This window comes from Haematobia irritans, chromosome 4 (genome assembly GCF_050003625.1).
Source record: "Haematobia irritans isolate KBUSLIRL chromosome 4, ASM5000362v1, whole genome shotgun sequence".
Taxonomy (NCBI): domain Eukaryota; kingdom Metazoa; phylum Arthropoda; class Insecta; order Diptera; family Muscidae; genus Haematobia; species Haematobia irritans.
In genome coordinates this window covers 194,452,021-194,472,334 of record NC_134400.1, presented here as the reverse complement: position 1 = coordinate 194,472,334, position 20,314 = coordinate 194,452,021, and the positions used below count along the sequence as shown (strand labels likewise).

The following is a 20,314-nucleotide window of genomic DNA, read 5'->3' as shown; positions in this document are numbered from 1 at the left end:
AAAATTTGGTATAGGGTCCTGTTTCGGCTCAAAGACGATCCCTATTGATTTTGGAAAAAATCGGTTCAGATTTAGATATAGCTGCCATATATATTTTTCGCCGATCTGGTTATGATTGGCGTGTATATCAACCGATCTTCCTCAAATTCCGTACATCCGAATATTTTATGGGTCTCGAAAAACATGCAAAATACCAGCCAAATCGGTTCAGATTTAGATATAGCTCTCATATATAGCTTTCGCCCGATTTGCCCAAAGAGGCCAATTTTTAACTCCGATTTGGTTGAAATTTTGCACAGGGAGTAGAATTAGCATTGTAACTATGCGTGCCAAATTTGGTTTAAATCGGTTCAGATTTGGATATATCTCCCATATATAGCTTTCGCCCGATTTACACTCATATGACCACAGAGGCCAATTTTTAACTCCGATTTAGTTGAAATTTTGCACAGGGAGTAGAATTGGCATTGAAACTATGCGTGCCAAATTTGGTTGAAATCGGTTCAGATTTAGATATAGCTCCCATATATATGTTTTTCTGATTTCGACAAAAATGGTCAAAATACCAACAATTTCCTTGTAAAATCGCCACTGCTTAGTCGCAAAGTTGTAAAAATGACTCTAATTTTCCTAAACTTCTAATACATATATATCGAGCGATAAATCATAAATAAACTTTTGCAAAGTTTCCTTAAAATTGCTTCAGATTTAAATGTTTCCCATATTTTTTTACTAACATTGTGTTCCACCCTAGTGCATTAGCCGACTTAAATTTTGAGTCTATAGATTTTGTAGAAGTCTATCAAATTCTTCCAGATCGAGTGATATTTAAATGTATGTATTTGGGACAAACCTTTATATATAGCCCCAAACACATTTGACTGATGTGATATGGTATCGAAAATTTAGATCTACAAAGTGGTGCAGGGTATAATATAGTCGGCCCCGCCCGACTTTAGACTTTCCTTACTGGTTTTAATTAACTAATTTAGAAATATAAAATTATTTGCAATCAATTCCTTGGATCTTTTCCATCCATTATTTGGCAAGACTCGATCAAAATATAATCGTCTTCATAAATATATTTGTACTTTTATTTCGTATTTTGGTGAAAAAAACCGAACATAGTACTCACCTTAATTGTAGAAGAATCATTGTGGTCAGGTAAAACACGATTGTGTAGATGTTTACACCCAGAAAAAAGTGACCCCTTCTTTAAGTTAAAATGAACTCATTGTGAAGAAAGTTGAACTTCGTATAGCGCCAAAGACATTTTTATTTGTTTGAACGATGTGATTTTCGTAGAAATTAGGAATAATGCATTCCATATATTAGTTAACATTTTCCTATATTTATATACCACTATACTACAGAATGAAAAAATTTAACTAATTTGAATTCATATATGGAATGATTTTATTGAAATTTTTTCATTCATTTCGACAAATCTTACACATTTGCGGTAAAACTTTTACTTCATAATTAGAACTGCTTACCTTCGTTTTTAAATACAATTTTATTTATTTCTATAAGCAATTTTATCTTCAATAAAAGACATGTTTTATTAATATATTGAATATATTTATTAAGAATCAACAGCATCGAATCTCTTTGAAATATTAGTTTATTATTCCACTATTTCCAATTTCCGTGTGATATTATCAACTGTAAAACGCACTTTTTCTTCTTCTTGTACTTTTCACTTTTAATAAGTTGCTGCCTAACGATTTTGTCCTCCTTTTACAATTTCAATACCTATAAATATAAAAAATCATAAAACATTTTTGTTGCAAAAGGTTAGCGTCACTGAATATTACCTGATAATTGAAGATTCCAAAATGAAGACAAATGAAAAGGTTGTTATTCTGCTGGTGTTCTCTTTCTTTATACACTATCACGAACATTGATAGATTTATTTAAAAAAACGAAAATTTTTCTCACTAATTTAAAATAACAAATATTTTATATATTTTATTTGTTATTTATTATATTATTTTACCATATTATTTTTTAACAATCTCTCCGTATACCAAAACAACGCGATTCCAACTAAAAAAACAACCGACGCGCAAATATATCGATTACACCCACGCGCAAACACATCGATTACGATGACAGGTATCGATTACAGGTAGACAATAGAAATTTAGGAAAATTTCCTATATTCTAACAAGTGTGTTTCCTTAAGTTTTGAAAGGATTGCATACTTCTTAGTACGAATGAACTAAAATATTTTTCTATACCAAGTGCTGTTCGTATGTATGAAAAACTTTCTATTATAAAGGAAGTCGCAATTATCATTTTATAAGAAATTTTACTAATTTTGAGGAAACTTGGTTTTAGTTCGGTTTTTGTTTATTTTTACGAATGCTTTGTTATCGGTGAATAAAATTTTCTTTTTCAGTAGTAAATTCTTATACCCAGCGAAGAAAATAGTATGAGTAAAATTCCATGCCTTATTCTAGTTAATGAACTATTCCTAACTGCTTAAAGTTTAGGATTTTTTTACTGAAACGAGTAAATTTTATTATTTTTCACAAAAATTTACCTTAATGGAAATAAAATGGATAAACTATATTGATGAAAATTTTTTCCTTTAGTTTCGAAGGCACTTTTTTCTGGGTGTATTGATTTGATTAAACATTTATAATTTCTTATAAATATAACATTTTGCGGTTTATCTCATCACATTTAACATAATTTTTCGCATTAATAAAAGAATGATGTTGAGTTTTAAGTACCCTGCCAACATTTTTTGAATTTGGGGGCGCTTTTGAGAATCCCCACTACGTCGAAAACAATCATATACGATATCAAAAACTCGTCGGAAAAGCGCCGTCACTATTGAGAAGTTGTACCACGCCAAGTTACTACAAAAAAGTATCGCATGAGTGCAATTATTAGGTGCCCTTCTGGATACATTTAAAAAGACGCCAATAAGAGCCCCTTCAAACAATCAGAGAAAGTGCATTTTAAGATAGTTGTAAAAGAATCATTGTGGTCAAGTAAAACACGATTGTTTAGATGATTATTAATTTTATTAAACATTTATAAATTTTCATAAATATAACATTTATAGGACTATCACATCACATTTAACATATTTTTATGCATTAATAAAAGCATTAATTGAGTTTCAAGTTGCAAGTTACATCCCTGCCAACATTTTTTGAATTTGAATCCTCGGTCCTCGGTGTTGGGTAGGCGGCTCTCAGAGTGCTGGCTGAGAGGGTTTGGCTTGGAAAGGACTGTTGGTTGGAGAACCACGTGGCTGGCGGCGTTGCGAAGTGTTAGTAGATAAGTTACAGTGGGCTAGAGTGATCATGCACACCTCTAGTCGGGAACTGGGCAGGACTATGGGTACATAGGGGCTGGATTTGCTGAGGGGAAGGGAAGGATGAAAGGAAAGGGGGAACACGTGGCTACCGTGCCATTTTTTTAAATTTGGGGGCGCTTCAGAATATCCCCACTACGTCGAAAACAGTAGTATACGATATCCAAAACTCCTCGGAAAAGCGCCGACACTATTGAGAAGTTGTACCACGCCAAGTAACTACAAAAAAGTATAGCATGAATGCAATTATTAGGTGCCCTTCTGGATACATTTAGAAGGACGCCAATAAGAGCCCCTTCAAACAATCAGACAAAGTGCATTTTAAGATAGTTGTAAAAGAATCATTGTGGTCAAGTAAAACACGATTGTTTAGATGTTTATTAATTTTATGAATCATTTATAAATTCTCATAAATATAACATTTATACGGCTATCACATCACATTTAACACATTTTTATGCATTAATAAGAGATTGATGTTGAGTAACAAGTTGTAAGTTAAATGTTGTAGCGTCTATCAGCCAGTACTTTTATTCTCAATGGAGGCAGCGTGTCTGGAAAAATATTTGAAAAACTATCACTTTATTCCATTTGGAAAGTCAAAAATTGTTCACCAATTTACTTTTCACAATTTTAAGCGTAATAACTATGTTTTCAGCACTTTATTTTCGTTTTCATTGAAATAAATTATAATAAGCCAGTTGCGCTTGGTGTTTCACATAGTACAAAATGGCTCTTGTAACAATAGTGATGGCAAAATACTTTCATGCGAATAGTGATGGCAAAATACTATCACAGTTGGCGATTGTTGCAGTGTCACTTACGAATATGTGGTAGCGATGAGGATGAAATGGAACATTGAAATGCCGGCAGAGAAACGAGAGTGCTGCGATTGCCCTGTTTGCTCCATAGAATTCCTTTCTACATTTTAAAAATGCGCATTCTCCACAGTCAAAATGAAGGCAAAACACTTTTTTCAGAAAGTAAAACACCATTAGTATTGGCGATAAGTTGCAAAAGCAAAAATTTTGATAACTTTACTTTAGTGATAATGATAAGGCTTGCTTCCACATATATTTCAAGCCCAAAACAAAACCGCCTAAACGAATTGGTGTTGACAACATTGTTTCTGTTTACTTGTCAAAACTACACACATGCCGCCGCCTTTGACAGTTAACCATTCAGTGGAAAAGGTTATAAAAACCCACTGTAATTTTTTTTTTGGGGACTCAATTATAAAATTATTTAAAAAATGTGGCCTCGTTTCGGTATTAAAGTGGGCAACAGTACATTATGTATTGCACAAGTGAAACCTACAGATACAAAACCAGATGTAATAGCCAACAAACAAGGAGATCGAACTTCGGATGCTTGCTTGCTCTGGGATGGGGTAGATGAAATTGAATGCGGCTTAACAGCGAAACAAAAGATGTCTTCTAAGCCCAAGCAAGCTGTAGCCAATAGTTTTCAATTGCTCAAGGATGCCCAAGATATTACAGAGGAGTTTGTGGGGAAGGTCCGAAAAAGTATACCATGTGAATACGATAGCGAACGAAAAAAATTTGTATTGAAAGCTACTCAGCCAACAGACGGAGACGATGATAAAGAGGTGACCAAAGAACTAACGGCGTTTGAGGTGCAAGTGAAGCTGTTCGAGTCCGAATTAGAGTTGGCGAAACAATACTACAACGAGGCTGGAGCCAAACCGACGGTTGTTTTATCCATACCCAGTTATTATCCGCAAAATTCTTGGCCATTGTTGGCACAAGCTGCAGAAAAGGCGGGATTTCATGTTGCCCAGATAGTTGACGAGCCGACTGCGGCCATATTGGCATATGGTATTGGCGAAGAAGTTTCCAGCGATGAATCGAAATATGTATGGACAATAAAATGCGGAGGCCTCTATTCACATTTTGCTTTGTATGAAGTACGTCATGGATTATATACGAAAATTGAATGCTTTGGTCCCTTCCCCATTGGTGGTCAACAATTCACAGAGGAATTGGTAAAGTTCATATGCGACGAATTCCAAAGGAAATACAAATTAGATCCGCATGAAAGTCGACGATCTTTGGCCAAAATTCGTACTGCGGCTGCCAATTGTAAGCATATCTTAACCACGCTTCCATCCACGCAACTCTATATAGACTCACTTATGGATGGTGTAGATTTCAATGTTCAAATGTCTCGTGCACGTTACGAAAGTCTCATACAGCCGGTAATCAACAGTTTTATGCAAACATTGAGTGAAAATGTAGAAAAGGCATTGAAAAATCATCCGAATGTAAAGAAAATAGATGCCATAGTCTTGCTGGGAGCAACAACGCAAATTCCCAAACTACAATCTGCCATATCAGCACGATATCCCGATGCCGAAATAAATAGTTCAATTGCTGCAGATGAAGTTGTGGCTGTGGGATGTGCTCGACAGTCGCTATTTCTTGAAGATAGTGAAAAGCAAGTGCTAGAGGCTTCCGAGGAATGTGAATGTGTAGAAGAGGAGGTGACAATATGGCATGGAACACCAGATGATGATTCGGATGCTCAGAAATTGTTGAATCCTGGAGATGTACTTCCAAAAACTGTTGTCTTGAATATCAAATTGAAGGAATCCTCTTTGGGCTCGGAAACATTTCAAATACGCTTTGGCTCCCAGACAGTTGAGGTGAATGTCCACAAGGCTGCTAGCAGTATACCAGAAGAAGGTTTTGTACGTTTGGAAGCAGATATTCAGAAAGCGGAAAATAGTGCTCCCTTAGTGCGTCTAAAATGTATATGATGATAAACTCAGTAGGCCAAAGCAAGAGCATGATCACAAGCCAATGGAGTATGTCAGCTGCTGTTAAACGATGTTGGGGGGAATTGTAATAACTCAGTGTAGAAGAACGAAACGCCTTCAATACATATTGCTTGTTATTAGTCTAACAAATTTATTTAAAATAAGAAAATAAATAATTTTCGTATTAGAAAAGCCACACACAAACACACCCATGAATCGTTTCTTTTTTTCAATAATTTTATTTTCTTAAAATCTACAAAATCATTTGGTATAACATTAAAATTCCATTCTCATTTCATTCATCTTGATGGCTTGGGCCTTTAACCCAGTCTCCAGCTTTCGTACGAACTCTTCAAATACCACAACGCCTTTAAACATACTCGTCTTCTTGTAATCTTTTATGCGAGATTTTTCATCAGATTCCTCTTCGTTTTTGTTCTTCTCATCGAAGGCATTAATCTCTTGCAGTAGTTGGGCAATATTTGGCACTGCTGTTGGATTAAATTTTGCCGCTGCACTAGCATTGAAGGGAACACACACTTTGCCAGTCGACGGATGTATGCAAAAGGGGGCCTTTAGCAGATGGTTAAACCCCTTGGTTACATTAATATCCAAGCGTGGATATAGGCACGCCAATTGAATTTCTTCAATGATATTTTTCAATCGACGTGACCATACCGATTGTGTGGCATTGCAGCGCATTGAATTGGCATATCTCTTAAAAGCTTCCCATACTTTTGTGGCGGGAGCACCATCTTCTAAATTATTAAGCAGAAATTGTTCGGTTTCTTTGCGAGCGACTTCATCCGTAATGAATTGACATAATTTCTCAACGCCTTTGGGAGAACTGAATAAGTTTTGATCCACCAATATTACTTCCTCAAACATAGGTTCGATTATTTGAAAAGCTCTCTTGACACTGTGATGCATACGATCACCTATATACACACGGGAGACGTTCGATCCATTGGAACCCATGGCATGACTGATTATTTGAAGATATTCAGCAACAGCAGAACGACCTTGAGTATCCAAATGACGGGCCTCATAGTCACAGATCCAACAATGTATACCACGGCGACCGGAGAATACCCAAAGAATGTGTTCCCAACCGAAATCTTCTTTGATTGCTGTATCGAGAATGTTGGCAGCTATTGCCATAAATTTCCAGCATTTTTGGCAAACACTTTTATCACTGCAGCATGTACGAACATCGTCATAGTCCGTCATATCGATATCAAAGACAAGTTCACGCTGTACCGGGGTCATAGCAGCGGCTGATATACGATTATTTTTAGGCCTAGTGAAGATAAAATTAGGCTAATGAGTAAAAGAAAAGGAAGAAAATGTAGGAGAGTTGTAACTCTCATAAATTAATTATGCCGCGCATTACAATTATGAAATAAGATATTCGAAGTTATTGTATATATATGAAACAGCTCCATTGTGTCTTTGGGACAATTTTGTAATGTTCTTCTGTCTACAGTGACATTGGTCACATCAATGGCGGTGGTGTTCAACCGAAATTGGATAAACCCCATTATCCTTTGTATGCATATTATGCAGCTTCCAAGTAGAGAATTCGGTACAAGAACCCCATGGCTTAGAATTGAATTTTGCTCATGCTCTTTTAGATAGAGAAACGTAGAGACCACATTTGCCAAATTATATGCTTGTATCACAGAGGATTTGGAATAATATAGCCAAAAGGTTAATTTTGCGGGTATTAAAAATAAAGTATCCTCACCTTGTGTTCATAACAGCACCAATATCTATTTTAAAGGGACATCGGTTACACAGTTCTCTTTCGAATTCAATTTGTGTCTCAAAACATAAATAACGAATGTAAATGTCATCATGTAAAGTAAATGAGATTTCACGATTTGCAAATATTCCCTCTTCAGCTGGAAAAAAAAAGAATAAAATTGAAAATATTTGAATTTCATGATAATGCATCATACGTTTCTATGTACTTACATAGGCCATATGAAAGCCATCTATAAAATTGTTTATGGGGAAATAATCGTCTATAGTAAACAGGTAACATATCAGGCAAAAATGTGGGATCATAAACAGCATCATTTGTAGATTTCTTTTGCTTTTCCTCAGGATTTTCTGCTGTTAAGGTCACGTTTTCTGTTTCCATTTCAGGCATTTTGATTACTTTAGCTTATGTAGCAATCGATTATAATTACCAGCTGCAACGAATAAAAATATATATAAAATAAATAAAAAGTTTATTTTAGGTTTATTGTTCTTTGTAAATTTCTGTAAGATCGCATAGTGAATGGACTGAATATTTCCATACGTATACAATATAGCGTTGTTTTGAGGCCACAAATATATGTGCCAAATATGGTTTATAAGAGTTCATGTTTCGATATAGCCGTCATATAGACCGATCTCCCGATTTGACTTCCGGAGCGCACAACTATCATCCGAAATTTCATTTTGGGCCCATAAAGGCATATATTACAAATGTGCAATACGGTTTTTTATTCTGATAGTTTCCATATAGATCGACCTATTGATTTTAGTTGTCCCAATATAGGGTTTAAAATGGACCAAATAGACTAGTGCAGCATCTATCTTCGCTGGAACGCACAGTGGTCGGTGCTATATGGAGTTAGCGGCCAAATATACTTCCAGTATAGGTATCATCGTGAAACTTCGGTGACGGCTTTATAATTATGTCAGGACTATTTAATGATAAAATGGGATTGATTGATGACGGTCTGGTATATCCCCTCATATAGACCCATCTCCCGATTTTACTTCTTGGGCTTCTAGAAACTGTATTTTCTATCCGATTTGGCTGAAAATTGAAATCTAAAGGTATTTTAGGTCCAAAAGTAGGTGTGCTGAAAATGCTGTGTATCGGTCCGTGTTTTGGTATAGCCACCATATAGACCGATCTCCAAATTTTACTTCTTGGGCTTCTAGGAACCATAGTTTATAATCAATTTCCCTGAAATTGGAAATCTAGACGTATTTTAGGACCACAAATAGGAGTGTCTATCGGTCCATTTATTTGTATAGCCCCCATATAGACCGATATCCCGCATTTTCTATACGATTTGCCTTAAACTTCAAATACCGAGGTATGTATTTTAGGACCACAAATAGGTTTGAAGAAAATTATGGTTATAGGTTCATGTGTTGGTATAGCCCCCATATATACCGGTCTTCCGATTTTATTTTTTGGGCTTCTATCTGATTTGCCTTAAATTTAAAATCTAGAATTATTTTAAGATCACAAATAGATGTAACGGAAATGAGGTGAATCAGCCCATGTGTTGGTATAACCCACGTATAGACCGATCTCCCGATTTTACTCCAAGCACAGTAGTTTTTATCCGATTTTCATGAAGTTGTAAAATAAGATTTTTTTGAAAATTCGCCCTATTTTCATCGATATATTTTGAACCACTTAACTTATCACAGATTATCACGTTTGTTAGACATCTCAATACCTTGCATTCAAGTACAAACAGTGATATAATCGGACATTTCTAGCCCGAGGTATAATTAGTTTTTGTAAATTTTGTAAATTGTAAAACAAGATTGTTTTGAAAATTCGTCTTATTTTCATCGATATAAAGGGTGGTTAACTTGTAAGGGCCGATGTTGAATGTGAACAACACCTAAACGCCAAGTTTTTTTTTCCGAATTTTATTTGACATTTCTCTATTTCAGACTTACTCAATTTGAACCATGGAGAGATACACAATCCAACAACGTGTTAAATGATTCCAAGAAATGGCAACAGTGGATAATCAATTTTCGAAGAAAATCATCTTCAGTGATGAGGCACATTTTCACCTCAGTGAATTCGTCAATAAACAGAATTGCCGCGTTTGGGCAACAATGAGAATCCAAGATTGTCGAAAAACCAATGCACCCACAAAGAGTGACGGTTTATGGGCTGGCGGCATCATCGGGCTGTATTTTTTCCAAAATGAGGCCGGTCAGGCAGTTACTGTGAATGGTGTTCGCTATCGTGAGATGATAACGAACTTTTTATGGCCCGAATTGGAAGATATGGATGTGGACGATATGTGGTTTCAGCAGGACGGTGCCACTTGCCACACAGCTAACGAAACAATGACTCTTTTGCACAACAAATTCAATGGCCGTGTTATCTCACGTAATGGCGATGTCAATTGGCCGCCAAGATCATGTGATTTGACACCGTTGGACTTTTTTCTTTGGGGTTATTTGAAAGAAAAGGTGTACGTCGATAAGCCAGCAACAATTCAAGAGCTAAAGAATGAGATAAGTCGGCATATTAACGGCATAGAACCTCCATTATGCCTCAGCGTCATCGAAAATTTGGACCATCGGATGAAGGTGTGCCACCGAGGTCGCGGCGCCCATTTGGCCGATATTTTGTTCCATACATAATTGAGTAATACCAATATATCATAATAAAATAAAATTACAATAATTTCCTAAAGAATTTCCAAATTTTTTCCAAAAGAAAGCAGCTTATTTTTATCAATTTAGAATCTTGAAATTAACTAATAAACCACAAAAAATCCCATTGGAGACTTCAGGGGGAAACACAACTAAAACCCTACATAAAATTAACATATAAGACCGAACAAACACGAAACAATGAGACTGACAAAAATTGATTTCATAACAAATTTAAACCAATTTTTACACACTTTTATTTATTTATTTATTTATTTATTTATTCCTTTATTGTAATATAAAGCCTTCAAGGCCAATAATTTTTTATTTTAAAATATAGTTAATACCATTTAATTCAATATTCATTTCTATTTCGATATAATATTTTTTTCTTTTGTTTTATTTATTTAAAAGTGCACTTAATTTTATACTTTTTCACACTTCAAAAACCAACTGCTTACTTGCTCTCTTTTTGAAGCCATTCTTAAAGAGTACAGATGGAATAAAACAAAAACCAATACACATTGTAAAACCTTGTTTGCATAAGAAACATTGATGCTACACTTTTTGACAAATTTCTAACTTTGATTTTTTTATTTTTGGCCAAAGGGATCGACCACTGTGGGACGTTAAGATAATATGTTTGACAAAAACCCAAACCAGGAAACTTGTTTGTTTTTGGAAGCTCGCGTCGCAGTCAATTAATAAAGAAATCGTTTTATGTGAGATACTGTATAACAGTTGCACAATACATTGAATGAATGGAGTAACTTATTTTAATGTTAATATTGGGAGCGCAAATTAGAAATGCAGGATTTTTCAAATGTTTGAAAATTCTGTTCCGAAAAAAACTTGTAAGACTGATTAATTGAAGCATTGTCCATTGCTAGCCAATACTTTTTGCCTTTTTTGTGGCAACATACGGATATAGCGATTAAAAATTTCTATAATTTTGACTTCATACGTCAATCGACCCAACCCAGCAAAAACTAGGTAACCACATCTCATTACAATTTACATTACCAGGAGTAAAGCTGTCATTACACATTGCATTACATTGCGGTGAGTTATAATGACTAACTTGTAATGACAATAATAAATACTTCTCGGTAATTTTCGAATTGATATTCTCAAAATGTATTGCATGTGGTTGTTAATGACTTAATAAAATAGAATAAATGATGGTACCATTAAGTATAATTATTCACATCCCACCAAAAACTAGGTAACCACATCTCATTACAATTTACATTACCAGGAGTAAAGCTGTCATTACACATTGCATTACATTGCGGTGAGTTATAATGACTAACTTGTAATGGCAATAATAAATACTTCTCGGTAATTTTTGAATTGATATTCTCAAAATGTAATGCATTTGGCCGTTAATGACTTAATAAAATATAATAAATGACGGTGCCATTAAGTATAATTATTCACATAATTGAGCATTTACTTAAAAAAGTATCACCTATAAATAAATAAAATAAAAAAAAAAACTCAAAAAGAATATGTTATGTAACGGTAATTCTGAAGATTTTCCGTTAAGGAATATTCTTCACGAATATTTCATAATAATTGTGTTTTAAATTAATGATATTACCATTTTAAATAAATGCTTTATTATACCTCATTCACATTACACTTTCAAAATCGACTTCAACTGCCATTTGCCTTATAAAAAGGATATATAAAATCCACTTTTAGTAGATTTAGATTTAGTATAAAATCCACTTTAGTAGATTTAGTAGATTTCGAACATAATGTGAATCTAACTCCCTTAAACGACAACATTTATTTATATTTTAACTGTGAAAATAATTTGCCTGTAATCTTATTTAGATGATTTAGGATGGGGGTATATTAACTTTGTCATTCCGTTTGTAACACATCGAAATATTGCTCTAAGACCCCATAAAGTATATATATGTAGGTCGGATGGTATTGTAAATGGGCCATATCGGCCCACTTTTACGTATAGCTCCCATATAAACGAACCCCCAAATTTGGTTTGTGGGGACTCTAAGAGAAGGAAATTTCATCCGATCCGGCTGAAATTTGGTACATGGTGTCAGCATATGACCTAACAACCATGCAAAAATTGGTCCACATCGGTCCATAATTATATATAGTTCCATATAAAACGATCCTCAGATTTGGCTTGCGGAGCCTCTAAGAGAAGCAAATTTCATCCGATCCGGCTGAAATTTGGTACATGGTGTTAGTGTATGGTCTCTAATAACCATGCAAAAATTGGTCGAAATCGGTCCATAATTATATATAGCCCCCATATAAACCTGTTACCAGATTTGACCTCCGGAGCCTCTTGGAAGACCAAAATTCATCCGATTCGGTTGAAATTTGGTACATGATGTTAGTATATGTTATGCAACAACCATGCAGGAATTGGTTCATATCAGTCCATAATTAGATATAGTCCCCATATAAACCGATCCCCAGATTTGACCTCCGGTGCCTTTTGGAGAAACAAAATTCATCCGATCTGGTTGAAATTTGGTACGTGGTGGTAGTATATGATATTTAACAGCCATGCCAAAAGTGGTCCATATCAGTCTATAATCATATATAGCCTCGATCCCGAGATTGGGTTTTGGAGCCTCATGGAGGAGCAATTGCATCCGAGTCAGATGAAATTTGGTACATTGTGATAGTATATGGCCGTTAACAACCATGCCTAACTAGGTCCATATCGGTCTATAGTTATATATAGCCCTCAGATAAATCGATCCCCAATCACAAAAAATTGGTCCATATCAAGTTCATAATTGTATATAGCCCCCATATAAGCGACCCCCATATTTCAATTCTGGCTCTCTACCACGTATGGACTAATTCACAATTTAGAAAACGATGTTAAGAAGTTTTACGATACCACAACCCAAGTAATTCGATTGTGGATGACAGTCTTTCGTAGAAGTTTCTACGCAATCCATCGTGGAGGGTACATAAGATTCGGTTGGCCGAACTTACGGCCGTATATACTTGTTTATTTCTACAATATTCGTTTCTATTCAAGTAATGTTCATATTACAGCATTACTCGCCATATTTTGATTAATTGTAATCGGCTAGAGAAGTCAATATTTTCGAGATTTGGTTGCCTGAGACAATAAGTGGTTATTTTGTAAACTTTGGTATATCAACGAATAAGTGATTACATATTAGGTGATTATATGCTTTAAAAGCACTAATTATTTCATGGTCAAAGGTATGCCTAGGGAGAAGTACTTTCCTCCTAGGACATGCGTATGTAAATGTAATCCGTAGAGATGACAATTAATAAGTGGTTATTAATTTTTAAACAGGCTTACATACAAGATTACCGGGTAATGAGAGTTTTTGCTGGGCAAACCAGGAAACTTGTTTGTTTTTGGAAGCTCGCGGATTTTTCAAATGTTTGAAAATTTTGTTCCGAAAAAACTTGTAAGACTGATTAATTGAAGCATTATCCATTGCTAGCCAATACTTTCTGCCTTTTTTTGTGGCAACATACGGATATAGCGATTAAAAATTTCTAGATTTTGACTTCATACGTCAATCGACCCAATATTTGGCTTTCTCATTCCAAAATTAAAATCTGTTGTTTCCACTTCGGGCAAATGTTACTGAAAAATCTGATGCGTATATCACGAACTACGCCACTTGTTGTCAATTACGCATTACTAATTTGCGCCCCAATACAAATTCAAATGCTCTAAAATTCCACTTCTTGTTTCTGTTTCGCATTACATCGCTAGTGAAATGAAATAAATTTGTTATTGTGATACATTCAAAAGCATCTCAAAAATGTGTAAAACCATAACACGCCCATAACAAAGTAATTTAAAAAACAAAACGGTGTTTGATATTTTTTTCTTTCATAATATATTTTGCTTGAAATGTTAATAAAACATTGAAGAATGACAAAAATAAATGTTAAGAATAAATTTAACTTAAAAAAAGAAGTGTACATAATATCTATACGTAATTTTTTTCTCTCTCAATTTTATATCATTTTTAGATCATAGGTCATCACACCATTTTGTTTTATTGCCTTACTAATATTAAGAGTCGTTTTATATATTATTTGGTTAATAAATTTTCATGCACGTTTTTCTGGAATTTCTTGATTAACAAATCCTGTGTGTTGTGCTTTTGTTTTCGTAGTTTTTTTTTTTTGCTATATTAGGATTAAAATTCACTCATAATTTTTTATATATCCGTAATTACGGATATTTTCTCCATGCTTTCATCTCCAGTAAAATCGTATTTCATATTTTCCACGAACATCTCATCTCATGATGGACAAGGGGGATACATCATAATTACTTAAGATTTAAATTGAGTTTTGTATATTGTATTCTTTAATTTAACAAATATGTAGAATATATAGCATATATTGACGTAGTTGTCGAAAGATCATTTTGTTTAACAGTCTGTTTCTGTATGTCGAACGAGCTCACTGAGATGCATAGAAACAGCTGGTTTTTGGTTATAAATGCAGCTGTTTGTTTCCATTTCAGTCGATCGATAGAGCTTGTTCGATATACAGAAACAGGCTGTAAGCATGTTCTAAGATTAGATCCTTTTTATATTGCAAGAATGTATCTCTTTCACGCCACGGTCAAACGTATATCTTGCATTTTATGTTGTTGCCAGATATCTTCGGAGGGTTTGGCTGGAGCTGTACTGTATAGAGTGACTGAAGCTATGTGATTATTGGACATGACTTCAAATATAATGTCTTGATAGCCATAACAGAAAGTCGAACCAAATGGATTGGCTGTATTGGTGGAGCTTGCTCTATGAAGTACCACTGGACGTTCTGAGGGGGCCATGGCAGCACTGATTTCATTCCATTTTGAATAGGCATTAATGGTAACTGGTGTAGGGTTAACGTCAACATTTCCACTATTACTACCACCTCCATTGCCATAGGAAGCACGTGAACCCAAATCGTTCAGAGAACGTTCAGGTTGTAATTGAAATTGAAATTCACATCTATGATACATATTGAAATTAAAATGACCTGGATAATTTGTATGTAAAATGAACTTTTTGCATGTCTGGGTACGGGCATCGAAGAGTACATCAATTCCAAGTGTGAAATAATTAAAGAATATATCACTACGTTTCGTTTGGGCCTGTCGATTCACATTGGAGGAATGGATTTTCATTTTGTCTTCACTTTTGAAGAATATACGATTGGGAGCTCCCAACTGCATAGTCACATCTTGACAACTGTCACCAAAAAGTATCTCTTTTGTGAAACATTGGCGTCTTGGCTCCAATGAACGACCTGAGCCTTCGGTAAATAATTTCAATTTTAATCCTTTTGTACAGCCTAGAACAGAGCGAAGAACTGTAACCGAATCCAAATAAATTTGACGATGATAACAGGATAAAGGCAGTGGTGGAGTTTTGTTTTCGGCCACATTGCTGCCAGCGTACAATGACATCTTGGAGACAACTGGAGAAGCTCCACTCAGGAATACCAATGAACCCAAACCATGTGTGTAGCCAGCATGCATTTTGCTATCCACAGGGAAGTAGAAACTTAAGCCTCTAAAATGTAAAGCAAACAATTGCTTAGCAGCATCATATACACCCGGATGAGTTGCCCCAAAGGAGTGCTCAATTTGTTCAATCGAAGGCAAAACTTCAGGTGAGTTGAAGTATACACCTCCATACTTTAGTTTTACCAATTTCATATTACAAACTTCTATATTTTTCAAGCGTTGATTGACAGGATCAAAAATTAAACGAAGTCCATCTTGGGGCAAATTGATGATAATATCCACGCCCAATGGGTTGCTGTCAGAATACAAGACCTGAACACCTTTGATAATGCCAACTTGTGATTGTATGATGGCAATTGCTTGCGAGAAATGCATTCCCAAAACAAATTCCCAGGCATCGCAGCCCAGAGAAATTTCGGGGACTATTTCCAAGTCCAGCATTTTATTTAGAAATTATACAAATTTAGCTGAAACAATACAAAAACAATTTGTAAAATGCGTCGTAGTATTATTTTCATAACTTGTAGTACTCACTTACTTTTTTTAGGTTCCTAAATAGGAAATTGGCAGACTTGGGCAGTGTTAATTGTTTTTTTTTTTTTGGTACAGCAGTTCACTTTCTTCTTTTAATTCGTTAATGTCACACGATTACGGCAAGTTCCGTAGATATTTACGTTCTTAGAAAATTAAAATTGGCCCTGATATAAGCTATTTCGTAGTTATAGTAGTTCTTTGTTGTTCTTTTCTCTATCCTAATTCAAAAGCGTTCCACAGTTCCCCTCACCGAATCACGAATACGTCTGGCCTAACGAAGATCATCGACACCAAGGGCCGATGATTGTCTCAGGTAAGACGTGTTGGGGGGTGTATGTTGTTTGGAGCGCTTTTAATGTACCGTTGTTATGATACCGAACGACGTCAAATATTTAAGGGGCCCGCGAACTATTGCATACAACGAGGGCAAAGAGACATGAACGGCGTGAAGAAGCCGTCACTTGATTACATTTACGTACGCATTAAAAATTAATTTAAATTAATTAAAATTATAGTATTATAGTGAAACGGTAGAAAACTCCTGTAGATTTGAAATTTGGAGGTACTTTAGGACCTGACTGGACTGACTCTATTCGGGATAATTTCAACTCTGGTAAAATAAGTGCTCTCGTCTCACTCGATTTGACCAAGGCATTTAATTCAATACATTGATTGGGAAACTGCAATAATTTTGAACTCATTTCTTCTTTCTTCCTATTTGTGTGGACTATCACAATTTGTGGATATGAACAGGAAGACTTCATGTACTCGTTTGTTACTTTCTGGCGTTCGCCAAGGTTCTTGGTCCAATTCTATTTCTTGTTTATATGGATGATTTACTGGAGTGTTTGAGAGGTACTAGTTGTTCGACCTTTCTTTAGGGTGTTACTTCTTTTTAGTGCTGGTCATGAGTTCCCAGATGTTTTGGAGAATAACGCGAACTTTTGTTTGCGCCGAGTTGAGCAATGGACGGTAGCAAACTCGTTTGTTCTGAATCCTCTGAAGACGAAGGCAGTGCTTTTTGGTTGTCAATCCGTCAATATTAATGTTATGGATGGCCAAAATATGGTTCAATGCGTCGATCAGCTAAGAAGTTTGGGAGTTTTGATTGACAAGTATTTGTGTTTTGGTCCTCACATTGACGCGGTGCAAGGTAGAATATATGCGACATTGCGTAGGATATATTCTTCCAATTTGTTTTGCCTTTTTGGGTGAGGTCTCGTTTGGCCCATGCTTTGCTAATGCCTATTAAACGGTATGACATTGACATAGTGTCTGGTACAACGGCCACTAATTTCTTGAAATTGAGGCGCGCTGTGAATTCTATTGTTAGATTTGTTTTTAATATTCGACGGCGAGACCACATTTCGGAGTTGGTTGTGAAATTTCAGGTCATGAGAAGTGGAATACCTAGAGCTTTATGTGAGGCATTTGATTTTACTCGCTCGACAAGGAATACTCAGATAATTATACCTAGAATAACGTGCTCATTGTATGAGCGCTCCTTTCTTGTTTGCATTACTCTTTGCTGAAACTTGCTTCCAATTGACTTAAGGATTTTTTCTCATTCGAATAATGCTTTTCGCTTGAAAATTTTTAATTTTTTTGTTTCCCATTCTGTTTAATGGTTATGATTTATTGGTGTTGTTTAGGACACATACTTCCATACAAAAGACTCTTTGTATTTCTTCTTTTTTTTAATTGGGTGGGGGCCCTTCAAACAAACTTTCAACAATCTTGATAGCTACTTTTATAACTATGATTATATTCATTTACTATTATTATTATTATTATTATTATTGTTATAATTATGATTGTATTTCTTTGCCTAGGCTTTAAGACAAGTTGTACTTTAATTATTGGCCTTGTAGGCTTAGTATAGGTTAGGTGGCAGCCCGATGTATCAGGCTCACTTAGACTATTCAGTCCATTGAGATACCACATTGGTGAACTTCTCTCTTATCACTGAGTGCTGCCCGATTCCATGTTAAGCTCAATGACAGGGCACCTTCTTTTTGTAGCCGAGTCCGAACGGCATTCCACATTGCAGTGAAACCACTTAGAGAAGCTTTGAAACCCTCAGAAATGTCACCAGCATTACTGAGGTGGGATAATTCACCGCTGAAAAACTTTTTTGGTGTTCGGTCGAAGCAGGAATCGAACCCACGACCTTGTGTATGCAAGGCGGGCATGCTAACCATGCACCACGGTGGCTCCCTAGGCTTAGTATAACATATGAATAAATAAAAAATGAAATGAATTAGACCTGTCCAAAATTTGTTTCATATCATACCGATCTCGGAACAACTGCACTTTACTGGCACCGCAAATTGCTTACATTTCAAGTACATGTTACGTAATTTGGTGTGCTTTACAAGGACATTAAGTTTGATGAGTGACTCAGATATTGCAACATTTTAATTGACATCTAAAATGTTATTTCTCAAGACCCCATATTTCCGGGCCAAGATATTTACTTTGTTATAAATATCTAGTCTTGATCGATCATTTCCATAAATAAAAGGCATAGACAAACGTTACGTTACGTCCAAGCCATTAATTACATTACACTTTGTACGCGAACTATGAATATTGGTTATCTGCATGAGTACCGGGTACATAAAAATTGCAAATTTTAGCGCGAAATATCATCTGATGGTGACCATAAATGTTTCCATGGAGCAAACATACTTACACTATAACAAACGAATTCACTTCATAAATTTCGCATGCACTATATATTAAATACTGTTTCACAACTGTTATTTTTAATGTAGTTCTATCGGAATGCAAAATATTGGTTAATTTTGTAGAACGTCACTTGCGCAGTGTGGCGTTTGTTTTGATCAACTAATTGTAATAGAATATTTGGTTGTAGTTGCCATATTGTTAAAAATGTAAGTGGTGCCAACATATATAATTATCATAGGAAGACGTAAAAAATAAGTTGTCGGTTATGAACAAATAGCAGTAGATATTGAATAATTTGTGTGGTTTAAGGTGGGTATTAAGTTCGAGTTTAGCCGCTAAAATCGTCATTTTTTCACGATTACTTTTCTTTAATAATCCATTTTAAGGAAAATTTGCTTTGGGCTATTCCCCATCAAATTAAAATAAAATTTGCAACAAATATGTATAATCTCATGCCTTTTTTACTAATTTAGTTTTCACTTTAAGGTGGGTATTAAGTTCGACTTTTTTCACTAAAGTGAAAACTAAAACATTAAAAAAAGGCATAAAATTATACATATTTGTTGCAGATTTTATTATAACTTGATGGGGAATAGCCCAAAGCAAGTTTTCAAAAAGTTGGTATTCCTTAAAAAGTATTATTAGAGAAAAGTAATCGTGAAAAAATGGCGATTTTAGCGGCTAAACTCGAACTTAATACTCACCTTTAGCGACTAAACTCGAACTTAATACTCACCTTTAAGGTGGGTATTAAGTTCGAGTTTAGCACCTAAAATCGTCATTTTTTCACGATTACTTTTCTTTAATAAACCATTTTATGGAATACGAACTTTGTGAAAATTTGCTTTGGGCTATTCCCCATCAAGTTATAATGAAATCTCCAACAAATATGTATAATTTTATGCCTTTTTTTACTGATTTAGATTTCACTTTAGTGAAAAAATAACGATTTTATCGGCTAAAGTTGAACTTAATACCCACCTTTATGGAGGAAATTATATATTTTTGACTTTATATGGCGTAGGCCAAACGTCTATGATGC

At 35.1% G+C, this 20,314-nt stretch overlaps 3 protein-coding genes across 4 annotated transcripts; 1 reads left to right on the top strand and 2 right to left on the bottom strand.

Moving 5' to 3' along the window:
• The first annotated feature begins 4,500 nt into the window (after positions 1-4,500).
• Positions 4,501-6,321, top strand: LOC142236272 (heat shock 70 kDa protein 14). Its single transcript, XM_075307540.1, has one exon. It carries the CDS (start codon positions 4,587-4,589, stop codon positions 6,111-6,113), a length of 1,527 nt encoding a protein of 508 aa, XP_075163655.1. The 5' UTR covers positions 4,501-4,586; the 3' UTR covers positions 6,114-6,321.
• Prim1 (DNA primase small subunit) lies at positions 6,241-19,427 on the bottom strand. The gene is made up of 4 exons (XM_075307541.1): positions 19,277-19,427; positions 8,091-8,311; positions 7,861-8,017; positions 6,241-7,413 (listed from the first exon to the last, which is right to left on the bottom strand). The coding sequence occupies exons 2-4, from the start codon at positions 8,266-8,268 to the stop codon at positions 6,390-6,392; spliced, it is 1,359 nt and encodes a 452-aa protein (XP_075163656.1). The 5' UTR covers positions 8,269-8,311; positions 19,277-19,427; the 3' UTR covers positions 6,241-6,389.
• LOC142236274 (PHAF1 protein CG7083) lies at positions 14,501-16,842 on the bottom strand. Of its 2 annotated transcripts, none has more exons than XM_075307543.1 (2): positions 16,582-16,842; positions 14,501-16,514 (listed from the first exon to the last, which is right to left on the bottom strand). In XM_075307543.1, exon 2 carries the CDS (start codon positions 16,486-16,488, stop codon positions 15,142-15,144), a length of 1,347 nt encoding a protein of 448 aa, XP_075163658.1. In that variant the 5' UTR covers positions 16,489-16,514; positions 16,582-16,842; the 3' UTR covers positions 14,501-15,141. The 2 variants fall into 2 exon arrangements, with proteins under 2 accessions (XP_075163658.1, XP_075163657.1); XM_075307542.1 differs by having other exon boundaries at positions 16,586-16,842.
• Positions 19,428-20,314: the final 887 nt, after the last annotated feature.

Excerpts from the sequence above, each read along its gene's own strand:
- LOC142236274 (XM_075307543.1), bottom strand. The coding sequence starts at position 16,488 with ATGCTGGACTTGGAAATAGTCCCCGAAATTTCTCTGGGCTGCGATGCC.
- LOC142236272 (XM_075307540.1), top strand. The coding sequence starts at position 4,587 with ATGTGGCCTCGTTTCGGTATTAAAGTGGGCAACAGTACATTATGTATT.
- Prim1 (XM_075307541.1), bottom strand. The coding sequence starts at position 8,268 with ATGCCTGAAATGGAAACAGAAAACGTGACCTTAACAGCAGAAAATCCT. Across the intron at positions 8,018-8,090 it reads ATGGCTTTCATATGGCCTAT|CTGAAGAGGGAATATTTGCA; the intron begins GTAAGTACATAG and ends TTTTTTTTCCAG. Across the intron at positions 7,414-7,860 it reads GGTGCTGTTATGAACACAAG|GCCTAAAAATAATCGTATAT; the intron begins GTGAGGATACTT and ends TATCTTCACTAG.